General features: G+C 34.7%; 1 protein-coding gene across 5 annotated transcripts in view; it reads right to left on the bottom strand.

The window, feature by feature from the left end:
• LOC145296025 (apoptosis-resistant E3 ubiquitin protein ligase 1-like) overlaps positions 1-20,245 on the bottom strand; it is a 1,082,598-nt gene that overhangs the window by 42,602 nt on the left and 1,019,751 nt on the right. For all 5 annotated transcript variants that reach the window (XM_080142066.1, XM_080142069.1, XM_080142067.1 and 2 more), the window contains one exon: positions 16,766-16,841. In XM_080142066.1, coding sequence (XP_079998192.1) covers positions 16,766-16,841 — 76 coding nt within the window. The remainder of the gene's footprint in view (positions 1-16,765; positions 16,842-20,245) is intronic.

Genomic DNA, 20,245 nt, shown 5'->3' with positions numbered 1-20,245 from the left:
CGTCGTGTTTTCGTCTTAGATGCTCTTTACAGCTCATCGACCAGTAACGACAAGAATCACATCCCAGAAGATCAAGATAGCAGAAGAAAAGGTGTGGTGAATTTTAATGCATATATATGCACATGCGCGCGCACACACACACACACACAGTAAAGTAGTTAAGAACTACTAAGGTCGATACACAACTTAAGGGTCCTTAAAAGAGCTTGACGGCGTGTATACGCACCCGACTGTATAAATGTATATAAGCTGTATATAGGACTTGTATATAATGAAATGGGACAGGTGCACGCGGAGGAGTTTAAAGAGACAATCACATAGACACCATATTAGACCCCCATTTACACACACACACACGTTAGGGCAAGACGACGTAGACATTATTATATATAAAAAACGAAGACAGAACATGCACCCTGATATGTATAGAAACACACATAGGGATTTTGGGGGAGACAGAGAGAGTAGACAGGCGATTGGAGTGAAAGTTTTGTAGACAGTCGGACTTGAATTAATTTCGAGATCAGAAAGGTCAGAGGAAAGATCCGTTGACAGAAACGCAAAAAAGCCTGAGTCAATAACGAGAAGGTTCCCTGGTTCACTCATAGACAAAATAAAGAGATCCTTGCTAGAAAATTGGCATCGTGTTTTCGTCTTGAATACTTTTTATAGACTATTGACCAGTGACGGGAAGAACGACATTCCAGAAAAGACAAGATAACAAAATGGTATATTGAACTCTTAATGCATATATATATATACACACGCACACACACACACACACACACACACACACACACACACACACACACACACAGTTAAGAACTACTAAGGCAGATACACAACTTAAGGGTTCTTAAAAGAGCTCGACTGAATGCATACACACCCAACTGTATAAATGTATATAAATTGTATGTAAGACTTGTAAATAAATGAACGGAAAATGCACGCGGACGAACTTGAAATATAACAATCACAAAAAGGTCATTAGAACCCCCACACACGGTAGAGCAAGACGCACATATACACTATTATATATAAAAAAAGAAAGGCAGACCATATCACGAATTAGTTGTATATAAAAAGGCAAGTCAGAACATCTCAAATTTAGCTAAGTGGCGACTCCCATGTAAAATAAGGAAATACAGATAATGTTGCTGTTTCACTAGTGGTTTCGCTGCCTTTGATCCCTTGAGCACATGCTTATTTTGCTTAATGGTTAATTGAACCGTGATCATACCTGAAGACTCAAAGCTCATTACAATATGAGCTAGAATTTAATCTTTAGACTTGTAAGTGTGACTTAAATTTGAATTTTCTTTTTTCCCCCATTCACGATTTTTCATCAATGCGTAAGATCGCGTAATTATGTGTCTAGAACCTAACACAAAATTTTATAACTTTCCAGCTACATGTATTTACATATAAATTCGGGAGGAGGATGAATGTATTCTTTTCTCACAGAAGAGACGTTGCGAGCCTATCTCTGCTTTATCGTTATTTTCATGGCAAGTGCTCGTCTGAGCTCCAATCTATGGTCCCCCCTTGTCCTGACTTTAACAAAAAAACACCCGTCTAGCTGAAGCCACTATCAATAATTTCCCCCTCTCTTTATCTGTGCCTAAACATAAACGTAGGTTCTATGAACAAAGTTTCTTTCTTAGAACCGCATGCCTGTGGAACTCTGTTCTGTTTTCTGCTTTCCAACTGACTACAATATGGTTGTCTTCAAGTCCAACGTGAACAAATTCTTGATGAGCTATCTCCTTACGTAATCCAATTTACCAAGTTTCCACTACTAAATATAACTACGACATGTTCCCCTTAACTGCTGTACACTCATTAACCCTTATCCCCGAGTGGCTTCCGAGCCTTGATAAGTGGTGACTCCTTTGTAAAAAAAAAAGATCACAACATAAAAGACATGGATAAATACGAGAAATAAAAATAAGATCAAATATATGTAAAGTATAAATATAAGAATATTTCATATATCAAAGTTTATACAAGGTTAGTACTCCCATAGTTTCTTCATCTTTCGAATGGCAATCATTTCTATTTCGTACGAGTGGCTTTTGGTCTTGATAAGTAGTGAACCAATAGTAAAGGTTGCTAATAAATTTCAAGCAAGGAGAATAATATATAACTACTGGCATCTCTTAGCTGCTAAAAACAATAAAATCAAGGAAAACTATGTCAAAAAACATTAGTGTTCAACGATACATGCTGGCCAAGCAAATTAGAAGTGAAATGGTCCTGCCACATACAAAGGAAAGAGGAATATTTTAACTTTTTTTGCATATGGCATTATCAAGAGCAGCTAAGTTTTTTTTTTTATAACCTAGCGTCCGTTTATGTTATCATTCATTTAAAGGACGATAACTCTATTTTCTTATTCAATGTATTTTGAATTACTTGTCAGGGACCATTAAGCGATCATTGTTATGTCCTCTATGCAGGGAAAATAAACAATAAACAATAAAATATCTTTAAATTATGTCAAGTTGCTGTGTTAATTTATTGAGGAATATGTGACAGCAAGCATCAACTGCAGACAATCTCCATTTACAGAAATCCTCCAATCTATGTCTATAATGAGACGTTTTCTTTCTTCTTTTCCTTTCTTTTATCTATACCGATTGATACGTTTTTAAAAACTTTCCAATTTGAGATACTTTCTTATTTTTATTTTTCTTATTTCTTTATTTTTAACTTTACTGAGATGTTATTTTATATGAATATTAGTGCAAACACTGGCGAAGCATACATTTTTCGTCCTTTTTCCATGAAGAGTGTACATACGTTTATACCATAAACACGAATCAGTCGATATTAAAAAAAAAAAACATCCACCTAATTATAACATTTCCCTAATGTTGATCTTGTTTATAAATTAAAATCTGGAATCTATAGAAAATATTTTCATCAACGTTTTCAATATATAGGTATAGAGCTCCCCAACAACTACAACCAGAACTATAGTCAGAGATTAACTAACAAATGAATGACAGTCAAATATATTGAAGAACGACGACGACGATGACGACCACAACAACAACAACAACAACAACAACAGCAATAATAATAATAATAATAATAATAATAATAATGATAATAATAATAATAATAATAATAATAATAATAATAATACGACCTGAAACTGGTTGCAAAAACCAAGAAGGAATTAGAGACGCTAATAAACAAAACCAGAATCTTCAGCCAGGATATTCGAATGGAAAAGTACATACTGCTAATCATGAAAAGGGGAAAACAGGAAGCAATGGAAGATATGGTACTACCCAACCAAATGGAGATGAGGGCCGGAGGTGAACATGATAGCTACAAATACTTGGGAGTTCTGAAAGCAAACATCATCAAAACTACAGAAATGAAAGAGAAAATTGGAAAGGAATACTTCAGAAGAACAAGAAACTACTTGAAACTAAACTAAATATTAGAAACCTAATTAAAGGTATAAACACATAAGCAGTATCATTAGTAACTGATAGTCTGGACCGTTTATAGGTTGAACCCAAAGAAAACCTGAGGCATCTCGACCAGAAGACCAGGAAACTCATGACTATGTACAATGCGCTACACCCAAAAGATGATATTAACCGACTCTATGTGAAAAGGAATGAGAGAGGAAGAGGGCTGGTTTGTATAAGGACTGCGTAAATGACACAGAGAAAGAATTAGAAAAAGAGAGAATTAGAAAAAGAAAGAATGGAGAACACTGAGAGAATAATTACTGCAGCAAAAGACTGAAAGAAAACAAACAAAAAGAAAAGACGAGAAGAGAACCAGCTACATATAAGGATGAAAAAAGATGAGACTAACGAAAACACTTGGAAATAGCTACAAAAATGAAACCTAACAAAGAAACTGAATCCCTAATAACAGCTGCACAAGATAACGCAATTAGAACCAACCACATTGAAGTAATGGTTGAGAAGACACAAGAAAACAGCAACTGCAGACTTTGTGAACAAAGAGGCAAAACAATGAACCCCATAATAAGCGAATGCAGCAAATTAGCACAAAAAGAATATAAAAATAGACACAATCAAGCGGAGAAGGCAGTACACTGGAAATTATGCAGACAATTGCATCTTGAACACCCAAATAAATGGCACAAGCATAAACCGGCAGCAGTACTTGAAAATGAAAATCACAAAACCCTATCGCACATGAATATACAAACGGATAAACCCATCCAAGCAAGAATACCGGATGTCATAATAGATAACAAGAAGGAAAATTCCTGCCAGATCCTTGATTTTGCTGTTCCAGCAGACCACAGAGTGAAAATCAAGGAGACAGTGAAGTGGAATAAATACACAGAACTGGCTAGAGAGCTCAAAGGGATATGGAAAATGAAGAAAGTCAAGATAACACCACTAGTAGTAGGAGCACTTGGAACAATACCGAACAACTTTGAAAAAAGAATGGGAAAGATTGGAATCAGAGGGATGGCTGAGAAGATACAATGGATAACAATAATGAAAATGGCTGAAATATTAAGGAAAACCTTGAATGCAGAGACTAAATACATGATCCGCAGGTGTTATCTAGAAACTGCTAAAAATGTAAAACACAAAGAGACACCGCATGGAATCCTGAACACTGAAACTGTAGAATTGTAAGTTATCCCTCCCCTTTCTGTGGCCTTGTCTTCGTCACCCCCGTTTTTTAGTGCCAGCATAAACTGGTGCCACACCAAATAAGTAAAGGGGGTCAAAAAGGTTGGAAAGACCAAGAAGAAAAAGCACTAACCAGACCTCCACTAGATGAACAGAGAGGACTGGGGCTTTGGGGAGGCTTACTGCCACTTAAATTCCAGTGAAAACAAATGGTTGCTACCAGTGAGAAATCTGCTATTGTGATAATGTAAACTAATTTACAAAGCTGAAAGAAGTGGTGAGAACTGGAAATCTGGGGAGACTTGTTGTTACTCAGACTCCAGGGAATATCACACAATGTTTTCAAATGAATTCTTTCATGATGCTCTGTGTGACTACTCCTAATGAGTAATAATGATTAAAATCAAAAGGAAGACTGAGACTCTACAACAAATTGCAATCATAAAAACAGCTGAAATATTAAGGAAAATCCTCGAATGTGGCAACCAATCCACATAAACTATGAACACTAAACAGACTCAAGGAAACATAACAAAACTAAAAACAACCTAAGAGAACAAACTGTAAAACCAGTCTTTATATTATAATAATAATAATAATAATAATAATAATAATCCCCCTCCATTACCACATCACTGAAAGCCCCCCCCCTCCAAAAAAAAAAGTGAGACCAAACAACCGAGTAGAGTCAAGGAGGAAGGAAAGCCTGAGGAGAGCACTGACCAGATCTCCTCTGGATTATTGCGAAGCGAACGGAGGCCTTGGGGAGGCTTATTGCCACTCAAATTCCAGTGAAGACCAGTAACCGCCAACGAGAAATCAATAGCAAGCAGCTGTTGCGATGATGAAAATTTATTTGCAAATACTATCGAAAGAGGTGAAGAGTACTGGAAATCTGGGGAGACTTATTGTCACTCAGCTTCCAGGGAACACCACAGGCTGTTTTGAAGGAGAGATCTTTGATAACCTGTGTGAAAGCTCATTGTGAGCTGCTGCTGCTGCTGCTGCTGCTAACAACAACAACAACAACAACAACAGCAGCAGCAGCAGCAATAATAATAATAATAATAAATAAATAAATAAATTTAAAAAAAATAAAAAGGCATCAGTCTTAGCTGATCTCACACAAAATAGTTAATGGAAAGATCGAGTAAGGAGAGCATTAACGATACATCTAATGAAAGAGTGTCAATTGAAATCTTAAGGAAGCTTATTGTCATCCAAATCCCAGTGAAGACCAATGCTTGCTGCTAGCAAGAAATCAGTGGCAAGCGGCTGATGTGAAAATGCAAAGGCATTTGCAAAGGTTTTTAAAAGAGGTGGAGCATACTGGAAATTTGGGGAAACTTGTCACCCAGACTCATGGGAACACCATCGGTTATTATCAGTGAGTAATCTCTGATGATAACCTGTGAGTAAAAAAAAAAAAAAAGAAAAAAAAAAGAACAATAATAATAATAACAATAATAATAATAATAATAATAATAATAAGACGAACCATGGCACATGTGTTTGGGGTTGACGGTGTTGTTATCAAAATCTTAGATAAAGCGGTTACAGTTCTTTAAAAACTGCGGTGATCTGTGATGACAGCGATCCCATTAAAGAACAATAAGTGCTGACTAAAACGCCTCGACTGTTCGTGAAAAGAGAACCATTAAGCAATTCAGGACATTCCCAGCACTTTAAGCTCCACGTCTCACACAAATATAAATCCACCACTGAACAGAAGAGTGGCATTTCAGCTCTTTTCCACATTCTGCTTCTTCGCAAGTAATAAAACAACGACTACTGTTCAAATGATGTGCAATTCAATTCCTATAAAATAAATTTATGGTTTTTTAGCATGTGCCAGTTGGGGGAGAGGGGATTCCATTTGTAAAAACACCCGCACGGCAACCACTATTCTCCGGGATCAAAATGAAAGATACAAATTTAGTTCTCTCTCTCTCTCTCTCTCTCTCTCTCTCTCTCTCTCTCTCTTCCATGTGTCCACAATTAATGGCTAAAATAAAAGTTTATTAGGCTAGAGAAAATGCTATTTCAAATTATCTTTTTATGAGGCTTAAAGAGTAAATATGATATTGATTAAGCTTTTGAAATAATAAAACACACACACACACACACACACACACACACACACACACACACACACACACACACACACACACACACACACACACACAAGAAAAGAAAACGTCTGGTGGTCCATGCATTTGTGTATTTCTCAAAAGCATAAGAAATGATTGCAAGTTTAAATGAGAGAAACTAATTGGAGAAATTAGGTCAGACAATTTTTACAAGAGTTTATGAAACATGACGTCGCTTGTCTAATCTAATTTTCTTTAATTCTTCTACTTCTCCTCCTCCTCATTGTACGTTATTCATGCGTAATGTTTTCTTCGGATAAATAACTTATTTTGGCTCTTATATATTAGAAGAAATTATTAAGCATACCCAAACATCCTATGAATTGAATAAAGAATATTTCCACATTAAAAAAATGTTTTATAGACATTTATATCACACGGTTGAATACTTTTATCTTCCTCTTTCTTTACCACCTCTCCAACTCGTATATGTGAAAAATTGATGATGAAAAATAATATTGAATAAATTACAATAGTTACATGTTTAGATCTTATGATAATCCCTTCATACGTTGAATACAACTTTATTAATTATTTGATTTTTCAAATTTTAACGAAGTCTTTTTTATGCTTTTAATTCACACTTGGAGTCCAGATTCTGTTTTTGACTTCAAGGATTACTATTTCATATATATATATATATATATATATATATATATATATATATATATATATATATATATATATATATATATATATATATATAGAGAGAGAGAGAGAGAGAGAGAGAGAGAGAGAGAGAGAGAGAGATAGAGAGAATGAAATAGATAGAGAGAGAGAGACGAAGGAAAAATAAAGAGAACTATCAAATATCTTTTCAACCGAAATATCTTTAGGCAAATAAGTCAAGCTTTTCATAATTAAGATTCAATGAATCAAGTCAATAAGTTTTTACATGCAGCCCAGACGACATGACTCTCATAGTCTAGACGCAATTGTGAAAAAGGCCAAGTTAAAGTAATTGAGCCATTGTGGATAGAGTGTGGTAAGAGTTGAGCAGATCGATGATTTTAGCGAATGGCTGATTTCTAAATGATAGCTGGAGCAATCTACACTGCGAATTAGCCACTTGCAATTTTGTTCAATGATGAGAATATTAATAGGTAAATAGACATGTGATAAACGGAGGAGAAGAGAGGAGTAGGGTAAGAAAAGCTATGAATTGTACGAGAAAGATAGAGAGAAAGAAAGAGAGAGAAAGAAAAGAAAAAGTATGCAAATAAATTTTGAGAGAGAGAAGGATTGAATATATATGTAAATAGGGAGTGAGGGCGAATCAGAAAGAGAAAGGAGCTGAAATAAAAATACTAAGTGGTGTTGAAGTAGTGTGTTAGAGAGAGAGAGAGAGAGAGAGAGAGAGAGAGAGAGAGAGAGAGAGAGACAGACAGACAGACAGACAGACAGACAGACAGACAGACAGACAGACAGACAGAAAATGGTATTCACAATATGCAATGAGAAATCGAAAAGAGAGTGATGGCATAGATATAGAGAAAGAGAGAGAGAGAGAGAGAGAGAGAGAGAGAGAGAGAGAGAGAGAGAGAGGGGTGGGGGAACAGCATAGTATCCACAGTCAAGAATTAATTTTAATCTAAAATAAATTAACTAGCCTTATTTTATTAGCTACAAGTATATTTATTTTATAGTCAAACTTAAGAATTGTCTAGAGGAAAATTGTGCAATTCCAAACCAACAAAATTCCATTATTCTGTTAATTCGATTGTCTCCATTTTATTGTCGCTAACTCAGCGTGTTCTTCGAGTTACTAGAGTTAAACAGTCAGGAGAATATTTGCTAACAGTGACGATAAATTTGTAACTCATCCTACTGAATGTGATTCTGCAATGTGAGTTCAAATCTCATTAAAGCTACAATGAGGAAAATAAGCATTTTATTACCAGACTAACCTGGGTGGCTGGTGTTGCCCGGGTGTTTGGGGGGGGGTGAGCAAAAAAAAAGTGGTAGTAAGCAGGCAGGCTCGAACCCCTACCACGAAGGAGGAATAGAATGTAAAAAAGAAAAAAAAGTGACGTCTTTGCTGTTACGTCTGTCCGGAAGTGGCGAAGGTTGAAATTAAGGCTCTACCAAGAAGATGAGGAGAAGAGAATCCCAATAAATGCGGTCGCTTGGGTGTCTCAACAATTAAGATAATCATCATCAAGTTTAGTTGTATTGTTTTACAGCATATCAACCCTTTTTGGGTTATGTAATGTTGAATCCAATAATTTTTGAAAAGGTTTTATGCTTCAAATTCTTTTTATTTTCAGATATTTATTCATGGAGTTTGATTTGATTGTTTTAAGGAACATCAACTCTTTTCAAGTTATTTCAGACTGAATACACTGATTTTGGAAACATAATTATTCAAGTTCTTTTTATCTTCAAATATCTATTCACGATATTTGGTTTGATCATTTTGTAAAAGAACATTATTGTTTTTGATTTTGCAGAACATGATTGAGTTTTGCAAAAGTAAAAAGACAATAACATCAATGTTTGGGGCATTTTAGGCCAGGAAGGCTGTCTATTTAGTCAGCCTGAACTGATAATATCAGATGCCCCAACAGGTGTTACCACTTCAAAGTGGACCTGAGAGAAATGGTAACTAAGGAGCAATTCTACATTTCTCACAGCTCTTACTCCTAAATGAGGCCTCACTACTGGATGTCTTTTAAGGACATACTCAGGACTCATCTAATTTAGGTAAGAATCATCTATTCTTACTAGAGAAGGTATGCAGAAATGGGTAAAACCTGGCTTACATTGAAAGTAAATAACAAAGTTGTTTCCCTTTATCACTACCTCTTCCATTAGACTAAAAATAAAATTGAAAGATGTTGTGTCCACAGGTTCACTCCTTCTATCTATTAATTAGTCAAGCCTGGATCTCTTTGGACTTGTGGGGTGGTGTCGAGTCCTGCTGCCACACACAAGTCTGCCAGCGGCCACCTGATTGCATCAGGGAATCACCACACTCTTCAGCACATCCAGGTACACTTTGGTATTGACTTTCAAGCCAACTCTGAAGATGTGAGGTGACATGATGTGGCCTTTGCTTGAAACCACACTAAAAACCATAACTGTGACTGGAAACTTTATTTTCATCACCCTGAGCATGTCACTGTTAGCGATGCATTTTGAGGGTGCTGGCAATGGTCCTGTTGTGATAACTTGGATCAGTTGAGAGCATGAGTTGTACAGAAGTGCATCTTCAACCTCGCTCATCGAACATTGTGCCAATTTCAGACATGATAGAAGGCTCCTATCGCTCTTGGGATTTGTACACAACTGACAAACTAGTATATAGTCTGCTTTGAAAAAAAAGAAAAAGAAAATCGATGCTCATGGAAATGGAATCATGTTTTCTTTTCTATGGTGACAACATTATCATGCCATCCTGTATTTACGATTAAAGATTTTTATCGTTTTTGGGAGAAGTCAAAAAAAAAAAAAATATGATGACGTGCCATCCCTGGAAAAAGATTCTGAACCACTGATCTAGAATATTAGAATTAAAACCAATATTAATATCTGATAATAAGATAATAGTAATAATAACAAACAGTATATTTTGATAATAATAATATGACAATGAGGATAGAAACCGACAATAAGAATAGAAAAAAAAGAAATTATAGTAAGTAGCAAAAATATGTGACCAGAGGGAGCATATTTTTGCTAAGATATAACCAACAAAGTTATACTATTTTGTTTCTTCAAAGTGGGAGAGAATGCTTAGGAGATGGTATCACGATAGAAAAGATACTCACACTATCTTCATCCACAAAAAAAGAAGATAATGACTAGAAATATAGTATCATAATAAACGAACATATATTGCACTGCTTTTCCCATCAAAGGAGGGGGTAATGCCTGAGGATGGTCTCCTAACAGCAAAACAGATACTGCATTAGCTCCCAGAGTTGTGTATTGAAAGATAATACATCATAATAGTATAGTAAAAATGAAATGACAAATACCAAATCTCGATTATTAATAGAAATAATAATATAATTGCGGCTTCAGACAGACAGATACGAAACCCTGATTAGTAGATAATGAAAACTGTTTTAATTTCACAATTTGAAAGGAAAAAAAAATCTACACAATTTTGTTAAAACAAATCATTAAGCAAAGAAACAACACACATTTCTTTAAATAAAGTATTTTAAAAAAAATACACATAATTCTAAAGTAATGAAAAATGAAAATTTGAACTTTCTGTGTAAATGTAAAACGTATTTGAATTTCCATTTATTTATATATAGAATGAAAAAAAAAAATACACCATAAAAATGCTTCACGATGACTGTCAATCATGTACTATCTTTTACGCCCTTTTCAAGGTTTTCAATATCATACAAGCTCAACAGTGATCGCAATCGAGGCTCAATCTTAAAAAACAACTTGACATAATAATCTCGAAAAAATACCTTTGTTATATTTACAGTATGTTGTCACTGCTTCCAGTCTCGCTGGGTCTCAACATCGCAATAATTAATTCTTAAGGCCAAAATAATAGAATTTAACCTGCATCGAACGAACTAATCATGAAAATATTGATTTTTTGTGCGAGGAAAATAACTAAAAGTGTAACACCCATAATACATCATAATCGAATTCATAAAAGGCTATATGTCTGTCTGCTTCTATATTTTCAAAATTTATTTCTTCCGAAACTAAAAGTCACAGGGCGGCGCTAGGGGCCTCAAATGATTGGATTTTTTATGGACCGTTCTTTTATGGACCATTCTTTTACGAGTCTTTAATAGTTTTTAAAGAGTCAAAAAGGGGTTAAAATTGAAAAAATCCTTAAACATTTTGTACATTCATCTTAGTTTATTTTTAATCAGTTCATATGTGTGTCACGTTTGTACAGTGGTAACGTCACCAGCTTTGAATGCTACAGTTTTGCTTTCGGTTTCGATTCTATTAAATAAGCTGACACTGAATACTTTTTTTTTTTTTTTTACTTTTATATCACGACTCTATATAAACTGTCCATATATGAAATCTGAACAAATTAAAATATATTTAAGCATATTTTATGACCGGGCAAAGCTGGCTTCCCCCAACGTAATATAGTAAATGGTATCATAATAATAGGAAGGACTCTCATACTGTCTCCATCCACACAAAAGGAGAGGATAATAACTGAAAATATTGTATCACAATAAAAACAATTATTAATATCTATACTCGTATAAATTTTTTTTTTGTATTGATATTCATATCAAAGACCCTTTTTCTATTTATTAAAAAAGAAAATACAACTTCGTTATATATGGTTCGTAGAATTGCATTCATCTTCAAAAGATCTAGAAAATTTGCATATTTTTTTAAACATCCATTTTGATTAATTCCCTATTAGTTTTTTCGGGGATTTTTATGGGATGATCATCTTTAGTTAACTATTATGTTAAATTATATTCATGCAGATATTCTACATGATTTATACTTGCGTAATATTTGCGTGAAAAGGTTATAGTAAATACAAACCTCTTTCTATATATATTTATGTATGTGTATATATATTTGTTTAAAAATATTTTGCCTAATCAAGCTCCTCTGTCAGTTTTTGGTCTACAGACATGAAACTTAATGCATAGGATATTCAGACCCAAGCAAAACTTTATATTTTGGTTTTAGCCGCGGAAAATCGGTGCAAAAGTGTGAAAATTGAAAAAATGGAATTTGCCAGGTGAAGGTCGAACGACGACATTACAAATATGCATGCATAACATAATAGCTATTGGTCCATCTTTTAATTTTTAGTCTTACAGCAAACATGTCTTCATAGCTCAGGCATTAACGTCAAAGGAAAAAGTAAATCGTAAGCTAAACATTTTGGTTTGGATTCTCGGTGAGTCATTTTTTAAAAAACTTTTTAAATCATTACTGTATATTGGGTCCAATATAATATAACAATAAATACGAAATCTGCATTAATCAAAATATCATATGTAAGTGTATTTTACGACCGGCAATGGCTGGCGGCCTGCTAGTCTGGTAATAAAATAGAAATTACTCATTCAACATTAGACCTGTTCGCTAAAGAGAAAATATAAACCAATCGTCCAAAGGAATGTTTGTAATGCTAGGAATGTATGGCAATAATACACAACTAAATAAGATGATACGAGATTAGGTGGAACTGAAGCTTGAATGAACTGAGCTGATTTCTGCACCAACTTTACCAAAGCTTTCACTTCAGTGTAAGATAGAATTTGCTAGCCAATCATAAAGGCTACTAGTGATGAATGGAGGTCAATCAACACACCAATGATTAAAGTTAAGCAGAAGCTTCTAAACCCACTAAACACAAGCCACCAAACTATAACTCTATATCAGCTATTAGAAAATGTCCTCTTTTTCCTACTGACATGGGAATCCTTCTGCAAGCCTTCATCCTGGCTCAAAAATACCCTGGATTGAATAGAAGATATTCAAAAACTTAGGAAATAGGAAGGGAGCATTAAAAAATTGCTATGACCAAATGAGGATACACAACCGCATTAACTGTCCATAAAATATGGATAGTAGGATCGTACTATGCAGTGCTGTCTTCTCTGTCTTCTCTGCCCAATCGATGCAGCTTGAAAAATCTTGCAGAGAACAACAATAGTGCAAAGGCTGTTGCATAATTCAAAGACATGCAAAGAAGAAAACTGAATATTCAATTATTACTATTTTGATGAGTTTGGCTGAAATAAAAACAGTTGATTTTATTACTTTCATTATTATAATTTTTTTTTTTTTGCAACATTCTGAGTTGATATATTCTTTAAGGGGCATAAATACAATAGCAGGAAATAAGAAGCTGGGGAAAATAAGTATTTTATCTCCTGTCGATTTTCCAAGATTTTGTCATCTTAAAAATATAAGAACAATCTATAATTTTCAGTGTAGGCCTGTCTTGAAAATAAAAAAAAATTCTTGAAAATCAGATTATATTCATTCTTGAATATTTATTTGTATTATTTTATGATGAACCTACTCTAAAAATTCTAGACTCTTCCTATTTTTGCAAACTACGAAACTCAGCAGAGAATAAAATACTTATAAGAAAAAGAATCTTAACATTTCATGTGTCTCTGGTGGATTTATGCGATCTGGATTTTGCATATGATCTTTGGAACTAATAACGCAATATTACATTGATGTAACTGGCAAAACTTTGCCATTCCGTGGAGGCCATTTTATCTGCTTTTGGATGTGTGTTTAAATTGGCAGAACAGAAGCTTTAAGAGACTCAAACTGTGGAGTGATTCTTGCATCCATGCCTACTCTGATTTTACAAGCTTTTCACTTGTGCATCACTAAACTTAATTTACATTAAAATAAAAAAGTGAAGAAGTTAAATTTTCAGATAGTCTTGTAAATACTTACAGATGCTTTTATTAAACTACCTGACTTTCCTATGCGGACAGACGCCACACTAGACGATCTGAAAACCACCCCTGCTCAGGTGCATGCTATCATAAAAAACCTTGATACCTCAAAAGCATGTGGACCCGATCTTATCCCAGCTGTGCTATTAAAAACGTGCTCAGCCGAAGTAGCTTCAGTTCTCTCCAAACTCTACAACAAATGCCTTAATGAAGCTTGCTTTCCGGTCTGTTGGAAAACTGCTTCTGTTGTACCAGTATTCAAGAATTCTGGCGAAAGGACAGACCCATCAAATTATCGCCCCATTAGCCTCCTCCCACTTTTTGCCAAAATATTTGAGACTATAATTAACCATGCTCTAGTCCATCATCTTACAGACTGACAAACAATATGGATTTAGACAAGCCCATTTCACAGCAGACATCCTAACTGTGATCTCTGAACGTATATACCATTCACTGGACAACGCGGGGGAGGGCAGAGCGGTAGCTCTAGATATATCTAAGGCTTTTGACAGGGTATGGCATGAGGGTCTCCTCAGTAAAATCAGATCATACGGTATCACTGGTAGAATACTTAACATAATTAAATCCTTCTTAGATAAGAGAAAAATTCAGATTGTCCTCGACGGCCGTACATCTAAACAATATGATATAAATGCGGGGGTGCCCCAGGGTTCTATCCTTGGACCTCTATTGTTCCTGATATTCATAAATGACCTCCCCGACAACATTGCCTCTGAGATGGGTATATATGCTGATAACACTACACTCTATGGCAGACACGACAGGAAGACGAATGAACACATTTCTAAAGAAATGGCAGAAACACTAGAGGAAGACCTCCAATCTGTAGTGGAATGGGGACAAAAGTGGTTGGTCGCGTTCAATGCTGCCAAGACTAAACTAGTTTCATTCAATAATTACAAGAAACCCTCTCTACCACCCATAGCAATGGCCAACGACTCTTTATCTGAGAGTCCATCTTTCAAACTCCTTGGCCTAACGTTCACAGGAAACATGAGTTGGAACAATTACATTGAAGGCATTGCCAGGGCCGCTGCAAGAAAGGTGGGCTCTCTATACCGTGCTAGAAAACTACTAACACCCGAAAGTATCCTGTACCTCTATAAGGCCACCATTCGCCCATGTATGGAGTATTGCTGCCACATCTGGGCTGGTGCATCTGCTACTAGTCTCTCGCTCCTTGACAAGGTTCAAAAGAGAGTCGCAAACCTGATAGGCCCTGAACTGGCATCTAAGCTTCAGCCTCTGTCCCATCGACGAAATGTTGCATCCCTCTGTCTTTTCTACAAGTATTTTAGTGGTGAATGCTCTGACGAACTGCAATCACTTGTGCCCCCACGACGTGTGCACCCTCGACAAACCCGACAGGCTGCTAAATCCCACCCCCACACTGTAGAGATCCCTAGATGTAAAAGATCTTTTTACTCCAATAGTTTCTTCCCCAGAACCGCTAGACTCTGGAATTCCATTCCAAGTCCCTGCTTCCCCAACAGTACTGACGTGCAGAAGTTCAAGTGTAACGTGAACCGACACCTTGCTGCCCAAATCCCTACATAGTACCCCAGTAGTTGTTGCCCCTGATAGTAGCCCCCTACACCAAAGTGGCAATTTGCCTTGTTTGGGGTGAAAATGTAATAAAAAAAAAATAAATAAATAAGAAACAAATACACTCGTAACAAAGGATGTTCAAAGAGAAATGAATGTGCTCGTTCAACACGTTTTATTAACTGAACTCGTGAAATTACACAGTATTATTGTTTCCTTTTCATTTGTGACTTGGTTGTCTTTTTTGCTTGCTCAGTGTTAACATGTCGCCATATAAAGTTGGTTGTGCATATATATGTTTATATCTTTCTATGTATAATATTAGCTCTTAAACTAATTACCTAATCATTATGAATTTTTAAACATAGATTATATGCGTAAAGGTAAGTAATGTGAGTTATATTTTGTTTAATTCAGTTTCATGCAAAATTGGTAAAGAAGAGATGGAAGCCATTTATGAAGATTAAGATAGCTCCTATTTGAGAAATTTTAACACTAGATGTCAATGAATAAATATTGTTCAAATATCAGTTTCTTTGATGTATTTTGAAAGGATTCAAAAGTGGTATAATATCGGCACAATTACCCATTTGAAAATTAAAATATATCAGATTTGTATTGAATTTGATTCATAGTCATTAGACACGAATCTAACAAGATTTTCTGAATTTCAATTTTTTCCTAAGTCCCCTCTCACAGCTCAAGGTGTAACTTTAAGAAATTTTCTAGATGATTCTAGATTTTGATAATAAATTTTAATAAAAATTAGAATAAAGATTCTAGACAGAAAGTTTAGTATCATTAAATATTGATTTTAATCTTTGCAAGCGGACATAAAATTTCTTCTTCTTTGTGCAAAATAGGGAACCATTTTTGGTAGCAGGGAACATTAATTACACACCGATTCAATACATTTGCAGTAAAGTTAACAAGTAAATAAGTCAAAATATGACCTTCATATCATTATCTTTAAGAAATCAGTAAATTATAAAGTGTACAGTGAAACACTTACCTTCTTCTCCAGTAAAAAGAATTTCAAAATTGCGACACCAGTCGGAAATATCAAAATGTTTTGTTGCCTTGTATGACTGCAAAAGAAGAAAGATTATAAGAGGAAATGGATAATCTCAACCAGTACTTAAAAGCAATGCATATGAAAAGCATTTAACATTTTCATTACCATTGGGATACTAATTTTGTTTGAAATTCAACCACCATTTGTCCCAATTTTTATTTAAAAACTGCTATGTGAAAAAATATGGCAACCATTTTTGTTTACTTTTCAGAATTTTTGAGATGAGGATTGATTATATTTAGATTATTTGAACTACTGATCTTATTTTGAGTTTCAGTCTGATCTTCTTCAGGAATCTTTCTGTTGAACTTAGGAGAGAACTTGAATACCTACTAGACACTGTCCTCGAGTGTTTAAGATTTCTCTGTACAGGGGTTTGTCAGGACAATTTGTCATGAGTATACTTTTCCCTACAAGTAAATCCTGACCAAATATTCAAAATTACATAGTATCCTCAGCCCAAATAATATCTCCTTGTCATGATTAACCACACTAGCTTTTACAGGGAATGGTGCACCCTTTTACCTCAAGTAACAGCACGAAACTGGATACTAAACAAGACTAGATGAATTCTTGCCCTAAATTCCAGTAAGACCAAAAGACTTCAAGGAAGATACGCTATAACATATTTAAATGGTCAATTGAAAAAAATAACGTTCTCAACTTCTTTACTCAGTGTTTAAGAGGTAAAGGAGAATTTAAATGAAACATTCGAATAACTATGTATCTAATATAGGAGGCTTCTTCATTTCTGAGAACTTCGACTGAAGTAAAATAAAACAACTGAGGAAGAATTGTGATAATAAAAACGGAATATAAACAATCTCATCATATAATTCGATTGTGTTGTCTTCGATTATCTGTTATTTTTTATTATTTATATTTTGTTGGTTTTACCCAAAACTTTTCTTCATATAGTATTAAATAGTAAATTAAGCACACCGAGCTGGGAATAGACAAATAAAATCACTAAATGAAAAATGAAACTTGTACAGAATTCAATTTGAACCTTCATGGCCAAAAGTATCAACAAAAAAGAGTGTGATGCATAATATACTGTTGGAAACACCCTCCCCCCCCACACACAAACACACACACACACAGAGGCTCCTTCAGTCTTTGACAGACAATGAATACCCACGAAGGGGTGCCTGCGCATTAAATTTTTGTGGCAGGAGGTGCACAATCTACAACCACACATCTGAGTCGACATTGTTAAATACCAGTGGCAAGTGAAGTGAATATACTGTACGACTGGAAACAAATGCTGAGATAAGCGGAGAGAACATACACCGCTTAGAATTCCCAAATGGTCACCCATCTGGTACTAACCAGGCTCAATGTTGCTTAACTTCAGTGATCTGAGGAGAATCGGTGCGTCAACACGATTATGCCGTATATACTGTTGGAAATAAATTCATATATCTATAATATAAACCTGAATGTCTGTGTGTGTGTCTGGTCACGAATAGGCTCCTATATGGTTGATTATTATAGAAAACTGATCACATATAATGATAGAAGATGTATTGAGACACAGGAATGGGTATCTTTGATCTGGCATAATGATGATTCATTAAAATTGTGGGGTCCACGTACGCGCCTGGCCAACAAAGTATGGAGATAAAAAATTAAAAAATTAAAAAAAACGTTTACAAGGGTTTTTCATATAGATGTACATAAGAATACTTTGATAAGTATGTTTTAACTTAAATACGGATGGTATAATAAAATTGTGGGGTCTGCACTCACGCCTGGTCTCCATAGAATGGAAATAAGCAGAAACTTTAATAAAGACTTTTCATATCTATCTGCGTAAGTATACTTTGATAATTACGTTTCAGTTTGAAGAAATATGGTATAATAAAATTATGGAGTGTTTGTTCGCGCCTGACCTCCATAGAATGGAAATATGTCACAAAGTTTAACAAGGTTTTTTTAATATAGATCCACAGAATATTGTGATAAGTGTTTCAGGGTGAACAGGTATGGTATAATAAATTATGGGGTTTATCTATTTTATTTTTACTTTCATCATATTTTGCTTTGGTTTTGATACCCCAAATTCTAAGCTATCTCTTTACAACCCTTTCTTTTCATAACCTATCATACTTTCATAAATCAGAGTCCATTTTCTGTAGGCTGTTTTTGAACCCAGTCAACGACGAGTACTTTTGCTAGTATATATATATATATATATTATTTACTACTTTTAGTAAATAATTTACATTATGCCACAGCAATAACAGACTTATCATTTCGGTCAAGATATGACCTTGGCAGATGACCTATACTTTCAGCTCCATTGGAAGTTAGTCTTTACATGACCTCATATATAAAGCCAAACTTTGTATATATATATATATATATATATATATGACGTTTCTGAATTTTTGAGATGAGGATTGGTTATTCGTATTATTTGGATTCATTGGTTTACAGTTCTCATCTTGAGTGTGATTTTCACAACGGTTTGGTTGATCTAACCTCCGACTTTCTTCAGGTGTACTTTGTCGAACTCAGGAATGTTTATGTCGAACTCGGAAATTTGGACGGAATTTTGAGCGGAACCCTTATTTACTTCATGGGGGTAGCGTGTTCTTGTTCCATCAGCCATGACTTGATAGAGGTCCTAAGTAATTTCCAATTGTATTTTTCGGTCACCACACTGAAGATTGACCTTTCAACCTTCAGGAGAATATCACTTTTTACAATTGATTTTTCCAAGTACTCTAACCACTGCACCACGGGTTCCTTGTAAGAATCGGTCTAGCCATTTTGGAGTTCATAGGGAATGAACTCTCACACACAAACACACCATTATTGAGTCAATACTTTTAGTTATGGCAGAAAACTATCAGAAATATAGTATACACATATATGTATGTATGGAATACTGTTCTTGCTGCATTCAGTTCAGTTCAACTGTTGCCACTTGAGATTATATATATATATATATATATATATATATATATATATATATATATATATATATATATATATATATATATATATATATATAAGACAAAATGTAGAGTTCATTGTATGAAACTTAATGAACGTCCAAATAGAAAAACAAAAGAAAACCTAAATTATTTGTCATGTGGAGATTAAGATCAACAAAGCCATGAATCACTATTTTACCAATGCTTCCCAATTTGTGGTTTTCAAGCAGCGAAAATGAAAATAAAAAGGAAACAAAATAAACAAAAATACAAAAAAATACAAAAAACAACAAACAAAAATAATATTCACAAGAGAGATTTACGAGTCAAATAGAAAGTTCTGATTGGCTGAGATTAGGGTCAAGTAGATCATTACGCACAATAAATGTCTATATAGACTTTCAAAATTCAACCTTTGTCTTTTTTTTTCATTAGCATTTATTTATTTATTTTATTTTTGGTGGGGCATCTC

Source organism: Euprymna scolopes, chromosome 16 (genome assembly GCF_053919585.1).
Source record: "Euprymna scolopes isolate OS-2025 chromosome 16, ASM5391958v1, whole genome shotgun sequence".
Lineage (NCBI taxonomy): Eukaryota > Metazoa > Mollusca > Cephalopoda > Sepiida > Sepiolidae > Euprymna > Euprymna scolopes.
The sequence above is the reverse complement of the archived record's forward strand: the minus strand, read 5'-3'. Positions and strand labels throughout refer to the sequence as shown.